The sequence below is a fragment of the Teleopsis dalmanni genome, chromosome 2 (genome assembly GCF_002237135.1).
Source record: "Teleopsis dalmanni isolate 2A chromosome 2, ASM223713v2, whole genome shotgun sequence".
NCBI classification, from domain to species: domain Eukaryota; kingdom Metazoa; phylum Arthropoda; class Insecta; order Diptera; family Diopsidae; genus Teleopsis; species Teleopsis dalmanni.
The window spans coordinates 217,848,277-217,858,030 of NC_051847.1; the positions used below are offsets into that span (position 1 = coordinate 217,848,277).

At 30.6% G+C, this 9,754-nt stretch overlaps 1 protein-coding gene across 1 annotated transcript; it reads right to left on the reverse strand.

The window, feature by feature from the left end:
- Positions 1-6,853: 6,853 nt before the first annotated feature.
- On the reverse strand, positions 6,854-8,721 carry LOC119686414 (solute carrier family 25 member 45-like). Its single transcript, XM_038100994.1, has 5 exons — positions 8,461-8,721; positions 7,877-7,989; positions 7,569-7,809; positions 7,120-7,505; positions 6,854-7,047 (listed from the first exon to the last, which is right to left on the reverse strand). Exons 1-5 carry the CDS (start codon positions 8,519-8,521, stop codon positions 6,913-6,915), a joined length of 936 nt encoding a protein of 311 aa, XP_037956922.1. The 5' UTR covers positions 8,522-8,721; the 3' UTR covers positions 6,854-6,912.
- Between the last annotated feature and the right edge of the window lie 1,033 nt (positions 8,722-9,754).

Sequence of the window (9,754 nt, forward strand, 5' to 3'; positions counted from 1 at the left end):
AAAACCATTTCAGTAGTACGGTATGGGTACTGACAGACCACTGTGTATTAGAAAAACATAAAATAAGACATGAGTTATCTTTTAACGATTATTGGCTCCGAAGCTGAAGAGAAAACTGAAGAGGTAATTGTACTCTACCTCTTGTTTCAATGCCCGTCATTGGCGAAGAGAATATTCAAAACATTTGACGACACTTTTCTTACTGATCTGACAAAGTTTCAATATAAAGAACGTAGCTAAGTTTATAGACTTGTCAGGTTGGATCCCTTCTAGTCAAATAGATTTTTAAAAGAATACTGTTCACGAGCTAGATATTTTAAAATTCTACCTTTAAGTCGGTATATCAGGTTTAGCATATAGATAATATTCACTGGCCGTACCACAACTGGTTATTATTTGTACTCAAATGAGTTAGTTATAAGCTATTTCTTACAAGATATTTATAAAATCTTGCTAAAGCCTCTTAAATAAAGACGTCTATGTAAGAATCTAAATGAAAAGCACCTAACATCTAGCTTGGCGATTATAAAATTATATGGTACCAGGACTTATAGAATTAAACAATGCAAAGACATTAGTTTTTTGTGAAAGAGATTAGTTATAATGTCTCTAACTCAAAAAAGAAAAAAGTATAGAACTGTCAATTGCAAATATAAGAAAAGAGAAACGTAGAAATAGAAAAGTTTCCTTTTACATTATCAAAGAGGCGAAAAACTCCATTTCTAATATAACACCTAAAACGGTACCCTAGGAGTACAATGAACAATGTTGCTCTATCTGGCGGTTTTGTATGAAGTAAATTTTCAAGATATAAGAATAAAAGATTTACACCAATTTATTTTTAATTTTAAAAAGAACTCATAAATTTACTTAAAACAAGTTTGGAACGTACATGAAAACTTTACCCTGTACCTACGAACATTTTTAAAAACTGCTCTATGTGTCATAGGTATATTTAGATAAAAACGTGTAGATTGTGAAGCGCGGAGGTAACGTCACACCGAAATGAGTAGTTTTTAGTTTCAAATTTTTTTCATTTAAATTAAAATCTAATTTAACTAAAAGTAATTACGCAAAACCAGCTTTTTTTTATAATGTTATGAATAATTTCTTGAGTAAAAAGCCGTTCACTTGTTCAACTTGTTACGCTTTGTTGATTTCTTAATCTTTTTCTTAAAGAAAAAATAACTTGGAAAAGGAATTTTAGTGGTTTTCTCAAAACGATTTCTGCGAACAAACAAATAAATGTTCAAAAAGTCTACGAGAGCGCTAACACAACATTTAACGTAAAGATATTTCCTAATGGCCGCATTCAAAATAGCAATTATTTACTAAATGCAAAAAAGTAAGTTAATAAAAAAAATAAAATAATAAAATAAAAGAAAAAAAACTATACAAAATTCATACTCAAAACTTAAACAAATTGAAAGCCAAACAAAAAAATACTTAATTTTTTTTAATGGCAATGGCAACTCTCGAACAATTGAGCTCTCGAAAATCGTTTGGAGATGAGCTCCCGAGTTTACAGAAAGCAGCAAAAAATTATAAAAAAATTATAAAAAAAAATAAAATAAAAAAAATGCAGGAAAAAAAGTAATAATTTTAGTGTTGGTTGCTCTTGTGAAGTCGGTTATGATGTCATTCATTTTGGTTCGTTAGATTCGCAATGTTGTTAGACTGACTGTAGATGGAAAAAATTTCGCTTATTTATTGCAATGAAATGATGTGTTTTTAATTTGGAAATTGGCAAATTTGATTTGGTCTGTTTGCTTCACCCTTACGAACGACTGCTGTCATTGACTGACTGCGTTTGGCTGATGAAAATAACGAAAAATCTTCATTCAGCGGCAAATTACTGGACTCTTCTAGTATAATTAAGCGTGGAAGACAATAGAAATAAATAATTAATAACTTTCAGCACGAAAAATTTTTTAATGGAAGAAGATAGGAAATGAAGTAGTGTGACGAAAACATCATCACAACAACCATAGCGCACTCTAGTGGTAACGAACTGACAACAAACCCGTGTTATTAAAAAAAGTCGAACAGAGTACAGATCGAAGTACTTTTCACAACTAAAGAAATCAATTATTATAACATAATTAAGTATAAAATGAGTACTACCTAGAAAATGTGTACACTGTTTTAAGTGAACATTAGAATAAGTGAACACTAGTTTAATTGAAGGCTAGTTTATGTGAAGACTAGTTTAAGTAAAGACTAGTTAGAGTGAAGACTAGTTTAAGTGAAGACTAGTTTAAGTGAACACTAGTTTACACTAATATAAGTAAACAGTAGTGTAAGTGAACGCTTATATAAGTGAACACTAATTTAAATGAACACTTGTTTATATGAACAATGATTAAATTAAACATTAGTTTAAGTGAAGACTGGTTTAAGAGAACTCTAGTTTAAGTAAACACTAGTTTAAGTTAACACTTGTTTACACGACCATTTCTTTTCTTTACAACAGCCCCCCTATTCTGTGTACTTGATAAATTCGCCATCTTGCTTATTTATCAAGGTTGACAATTTATCAAAGTTTTAATATTCGGTACCATAAATGAAAAGCTTATTTTTTGATAAATTGTCAAGATATGTGTTGCACATTATCGAATACGAATAAAAAGTTATCGAATAAAATTATCGAATACGAAAAGCACTTATGTAAAATTCTAAATACTAAAAAACTTACTGACTGTATATTTAGTAATTATTAACTACAGTCCTTTAAACAAAATAGCAATTCTAAATTATATAAACGAGGCTAATATTTCTCATGGCACTGTCAGACCTAATATGCGCTTTGTGTCTAAGCAACAACTGAGTGCACTTAAAAATAAAATTTCGATACATCTATCATATAGTCAAGACATTGCAGCATCGAACTCATACCAGCATTATGTTATATAGAATTTGGTCAGACATTGCGATTAATATTTGCAACATTTATCAAACTCTTTCATTTATATGTAACAAAATCTTTTTGTTAATAATATTTAATTTATCAAAATTTCTTAAATATGAAAATTTGAAATTTTATTAATATTTTCTAGTTGCTAAGTACTCATCATCAGTATTTTTATTATTTATTAATATTAATATTTAATATTAAAATTATTAAAATATTAATACTTTTTAAAAAACTCTATAGATTATAAAGTGTGCTCTATATCACAGCTGTCCAAAGCACGGCCCGCAGGCCACATTCGTCTAATGTTTGAGCGGTCCGTGACATGTTTTTAATCTACTACGAAAATTTCTTTTGGTGTACTGGTAAAACTACATTATTTTTTTTATGGTATACCAAATAAATAAAATTATTGATAAATTAATATAACTAAATTTAAATTATAACCGTATGTTTATTTTTATCGAAAACAACTATGAACGTATGTATTTGTTTCTGCGGCCCTCCAATCTTTATAGTGATTTGTATTGGTCCGCGATCGCATCTGGTCTGGACAGCCCTGCTCTATATAATTGCCACGTAGAATCTGCTAACTATCTTAGATAAGCGAGTTGTATATCAACTAGAGGAACTGGTTAACATGAACAACAACAACTAAGCCATTATGGATACATGATAAGACATGATATTATATTGGATTAGCATTTTAGCTAGGATAGAGTTGCCACCGAAACGCTAGCTACTGCTGCCAACCCTACTAAACAACTAATATTAATACCAATAAAACCTTTAATAAATACTAAATATGTTAAAATTGGAACTAAATTATTAGAAATAAACAATCATGCTCTAAATTTCTTTATTTATTTATTAAAAATAAATACTAGAAACAAATAATAGGGCAAGACCTAAAAATTTTGACGCTATAGAAATTCACTCAAGAACTGAAGACAAAACATGTACTTACTAACTAAATAAAACAGCTGTACATACTATAATTAAAAATGTAAATAGAATATATATAAATATATAAATAAATAGAATACATAAATAAATAGAATAAATAAGTGGAAATGTTTAAATAAATAAGTGAAAAATTCAAAGTACGAACCGGGCATTAAACGGGCGAACCCGCACGGCAACCTTCAACGACGACATTGTTTACGGAATTTTTTTTATTTTTCTATTTGATGGAACATTAAGGGATGTTTGGCTTGCCGTGTTCCGCAAAGGGTAAAAAAATCTAAATATTTTTATATTTAGAATTCCGGTGCTGTTGAGGGTGGCGGTCGGGTAGAAATTAATAACGTATGCACGCACATACACGCACTTGTCGCATAAATAAAAAAAAATCTCAACTAAAAAGGCGCCACTTTCTGCGTAAAAAAATTTCACTTGTGATGATTTTTTTTTTATTTTTTTTTAATATAACTAAGCACTAATCAAATCGAAAAACAAAAGAACTAAATTGTTACTACGTTGTGTTTTTGATACTATTTTTTCAATTCATTTTGTTTGCGTTATTTAGTTATTGTTGTTGTTTACTGATACGACGTTGGCCTTATTTTTCATTATTCCTTTTTGATGCGTTCTCTCGTTTTAGAAGTGGAGCAGCCGAATTTTTCATTATTTAAGCTTAGAAAATTAACACTCATATTTCATGTTGAGCTCATATTTAACAATTATTATTTTTGCATGATATTTTAAACATTATTAAAATTGAAATTTGTATTTTTTTTTCGTATTCACTTTTAAATTATTTTGTATACATTTTACACATTAGCAATGATGCTATTTTATTGTGATGTCACGCAATGTCTTCTCGGGCACTTCCAAACGCTACGACAAATCATGCACAAAACTTTGCAAAATTAAATTTAATTTGGCAACACAAAACATTATTCTTTCATCTATACCAAGTTTTTTTAGCATATTTTTACAACAATAAACACTTAATTGCTGTTTAAGCTACTAATAAGCAAAATAAAACAAACTATTTTCTTCAAGTACAAACGCTCCGCAAATGAACTATCGTTTTCCGTGAGTCAATAATAACTGAAGAGTACACAAATACAAATCACTCATTCTACTCTACAGTTCGAAATGTCAAAATGTTTTTTCGAATATGCGAACAAACTAAAGTAAAGTAGATGTAGCATAATGAAAATTTTAATAGAATTTAAATAGTTTCTAAAGGAATGTTAAAAATATTATCTTGTTTGAATATAAAATACAGAGTATTATATTTAGAGCACAATTTGTGTAAAATCAAATAATAGTGGTGTAATTCATAGTAAAAAAAATTGTTTTAATATCATGACAGTTTGTCAAAACTGTCAACAATATCTATTGTTGTATTTTGTAGCGAATTACAACTTCCTGATAATAATACATTCAAGTACCCAGCAATGTTCACAATCTGTTCCAAATTAAATCCTTTTAAATTATGGAAAAAAAATTAATTAATTACATTGAAAATTAATCATTGGGTAGAAACGTTTTATTGTGATATATAAAAAGATTTGTTTCCACATTTTCAAGGTCAATAAACAACTGCGATGAGGGGTTACATTAGATATATATATATAATATCAACACTGTATATATATTATGTATGTAATTTTATTTCCTAGAAATAAGGATTTGAAAATTTTCTATGAATAGTAAATTGTATTAACAAAAGTTACTACACAAAAAAATCTAAATTTTGTTATGCAGATATAAATTAGCGCTTACCTGTGAGATCATCACAGGTCATATATCATAATAAAACATTTCCGTCAAATAATTATGCATTAAGGGGCATAAATAATTTTTTCATAATAAATTTTTTTGTTTGTGAAAAACAGAAACTGTATTCAAAAATCTTACCAAGGTCAATCCAGTGAAGACGCTGGATAAGTCAAGGTTCAAGTTAGCTGATTTTGTTTAGGATTGCTTTGAATTAAATAAAAAGAGACAGAATATCATATTTTTGATAGAATATCAAAAGAAACTGAAATATAGTTTTCCTAAATCATGACATTATAATAGATAACGAACTAACTTGATTTAATGTTACCACGACAACATCTAACTTATCAATGTCTCACGTAGACAATAGATTTTAAATACTTTTTGCACGCTACCAACATAATATTTTAAACTATTTCCACATTAGATATATCAAGAAATATTTGACCCCAAATTTTATTTGAACCGTCACAACAAAAATATGATTTACAGGATTTTTAGAAATACTAAGATTTTATATATAAAATAGAATAGATCATCATCAACGCAGATAGTTTTATTTACTTATAGAAACAAATTTTTTAAACATTTTTCTCATATTTTGAATTTAATAAACATATAAATTCATCACAATAAGAGAATTACGAAGTAGGCACATCTAAACGGAATACACACTTTTCATCTAAAACCGGACGGAGACAGGACAAATATTGAGAGTGACATAGAAAGTGGACTCTTTATTTTTTACGGTAATGCGGTTATAGCCTACTTTGGGAGATGCCTACCAATTTCTAAAAAAACATTCATTTTCTTGGTCAGCCTATATTAAACGATTAAAACGTTATACACAAATTTAAAAATCTTCATATCAATATCAAAGAAGAGAATTAAATTTACGTAACTAATTCTAAAGCTCCAAAGCTCGACTGGAACTATTGAACCATCGATGCAAACAATTTCATCATGATCTAATTAACACTTAAAGTCGTTAACTGATGCTTCTTTTCAGGCCTGCTCTATTGACTTGCTTGTAAAAATTCTTCTGATCTGACTCAAAATATATATTTGTATAAAATTATACATATAATTATTGCCATACGTCAAATGGTGGGCTTAGCGACATGGAAACCAACGACACACAACTTAGCTTTTAAATAATTTAAATACATTCAATTTGTCATTTTTTGGAAATTAAATAATTATTTTAAATAAAAAGAACTTTGAAAAATCAATATATTTTTGTATTTTGATGTTGTTAATTGAGAAACTTAAATGTATGAGTCATTCAATTTATGACACCATTCCAATGCGTACTCGTAACCGAGAAAAGTTGCTGCATTAAAAGGTATTGCGCGAACAACCAGCATCCATGAACCGCGAAACAGACGACGTAATCCATATAACTAAGCAATGAAAAAAAATAATTTAAAGTCAAAAAACAATCACCGACAGAAACCTATGACCGATGCTCTTACCTTATAATTCTTGACCAAACAGTGACGTATGTTACGATATTGACGATTCTCTTCGGCCTGCATAATTGTTTTCACCACGTCGAACGGTATAACACATACCCATGACAGAATTCCTGCCCAGGCACCAGCTAATGTAGTCACAAGAAAATCTACATTTCCACTTTCTTTAAGTAGACGCCGCTCCTGACGTTTTCGTACGAATTCTGTTGTGTTCAAATAGTCCACAGTTTGGCGGTAAACTAGCATATATATGCCATATGGAAACACATCACGGCACATCATTGGTACTAATCCCCGATATATACCGGAAATACCATCAGTCTGTACGATTTTTCTGAACATACCCCATGGAGTACGTCGCATGCCATAAACGTATTCGTTATAAACTATAAGAAGAATGTAGACAAATTACCTAGAAGAAGAGTAGTACATAGTAAATAAAAACTTACAGCAATGGGTCTGTAGGCGAACTTTTATGAGTTCAATTGGACAAGCAATAAAAGATTGTGCGAACCCTGCTATGGAACCCGCAACAAACATGTTCTGATATTCTAACTGCTCCCGTTGGTAGTCGCTGTGGCATACGTGACGCAATTGTCGCAAGTGATTTCCATATATACCAAAAAGTATTGAGTTAATGGCACCTGTGGTTACGAACGGAAAGAACATACCCCTGTAGAAACCGTTGAACTATGAAAAAGTAGAAATATTTTTATGGATATATGTATGCTACGCTTTATGGGAGTTCCTAGCTTACGCCATTATTCCGCAGATAAATTTGCCGCATTGCACTTGGCACAGAAGTGTTTGAAGCTTGCTGCCATGTTTTGATCGTGTCCAATGGATGCCCTACTAAGACACCGCATGCACCTTTCGCCAAAAGATATAAAAATTTGGACTATATTAAAATTATGCCAAAAAACAAAAATAAAAATGTTTACAAAATGTATTTTATGCCATATGTTGAAATGCTTATTTCGTCTGCCACTTGTTTGTTTGTTGATTCTGAAACAGGTGCCAAAATGCCAAACACTACGAGTGAAGACACACAAATTGGGAATCGAAAGAAAGATCATGGACATCGCGCACCGTTCAATGCGGCCGAGAAAAATTGTGTGCAGTTGAGTGACTAAGTGTGTGAGAAGCGATGTGGTTGAATGAACTGAACTATTGGCATACATGTGAGTGGTAGGAATATTTATGGTTACATCACCCACAGAGAGAAGGGAATACGGAAATAGTTGCAGCACATTTTCTTAACACAAAGATTGATATACAAACAACCATACATACAAAGACATTTATAGACGTTGTAGAGTTCACTAGAACTTCATCACTTACCACCGAAGCAACCCGCCACAAAATCACAATAATTCTCCCATTTAGTTCTTTTTTTCTTCATAATTCAATAAAACTTATGCAAGATATCCAAACAGATTTAACAAAAATTTTAATTAATTTAATTTTGTCTAATTTTTGCTTACTAGAAACTTAAACTTAAAACAAAAATAAAAAATTCTACAAAATACGTTCCGACGACGTTTTACTTGTCTGACCTCATCGATGCTCAATGTTCACCGTTGTCGAAGTGACTGCAACATGCATTCAACACAACACAATTAGAATTTTCTTCTCGAAGCTTTTGAACACTGCTAGAGAGGGAAATATTTGAACAAGAAAGCTTTCAGAAACAATCTATCTCATTGTTATGTTACTATTGTTAATATCTAATAACTGATATCTACTTAAAAATTTATTTAATATATTATATTTTTCCATTCAGCTTTAGAGATAAGTGCAGCGTAGTGTTTAGTCCAGTAGTATTGTATTGTAAGATGGGGTTAATATATCAAAACTACAACATAGTTTTAAATAATGCCAATTTGGTTTTAACGTATTAACGTATCTCTTAGTATAACGATTCCTGTGATTTTCGCGGTCTAATCACAGTACCTTAATATAGTACCTTCGTATCACCAACTTATACAATTGTCATTTTCATAGTTTCAGAGTGAGGAACTTCCCTTGGTAACTTGAAAGAATAGATAGCTAGCATTCTAGTCCAATTAAGTTTAAGATATAGTCATGTACTATATAGAGGACGAACTCCTGAAAACCAGTTCTACTACGGTACGTTGTCGACCGCATTTAATTGTGGGATTGTCTAAATCCAATCCTATTCATGGAAACAAATCTGAATCAAATATTATATAGAGAAATCACAATGTTTGCAAGCAAACCAAATAGGCTACTTCTGAAAACAGTAGAAAGACTACAACTTTTCTTATAATTCCATGTGCAAAGATTAGATATTACTTCTTGGTGCGAACACTGGTCATCTCTTTCGTCTTGATTTTGCTGACAGCAACTCATGTGTACTTTGCTTGGACGCCAACGACATGTTCTATGCTTTTGTTCCGTTCTCTCAAGACTCAAACTTGAAGTTCTCGAGTTCGTAGTTGTAACAAACCTAAATATTAGCTCTCTATCTCTTGTAAGCGATTTACGCTTTCTCAAAAGAAGTATATTCGAATGAGATTTACATTAAATGTCTGAATGCAGCTCTGAGCACTACGTTTAATGACGGAACCCATCTGTTGTCATATCATAACACTCATATTCAATTGGCCAGATT

What these genes read in the sequence shown, in the direction of transcription:
- LOC119686414 (XM_038100994.1), bottom strand. Translation starts at nt 8,521, where the DNA reads ATGAAGAAAAAAAGAACTAAATGGGAGAATTATTGTGATTTTGTGGCG. An exon ending in TGTGGCGGGTTGCTTCGGTG is followed by an intron (nt 7,990 to 8,460) that starts GTAAGTGATGAA and finishes TTTTGGCGAAAG; the next exon opens with GTGCATGCGGTGTCTTAGTA. An exon ending in TCGCCTACAGACCCATTGCT is followed by an intron (nt 7,506 to 7,568) that starts GTAAGTTTTTAT and finishes TTCTTCTTATAG; the next exon opens with TTTATAACGAATACGTTTAT.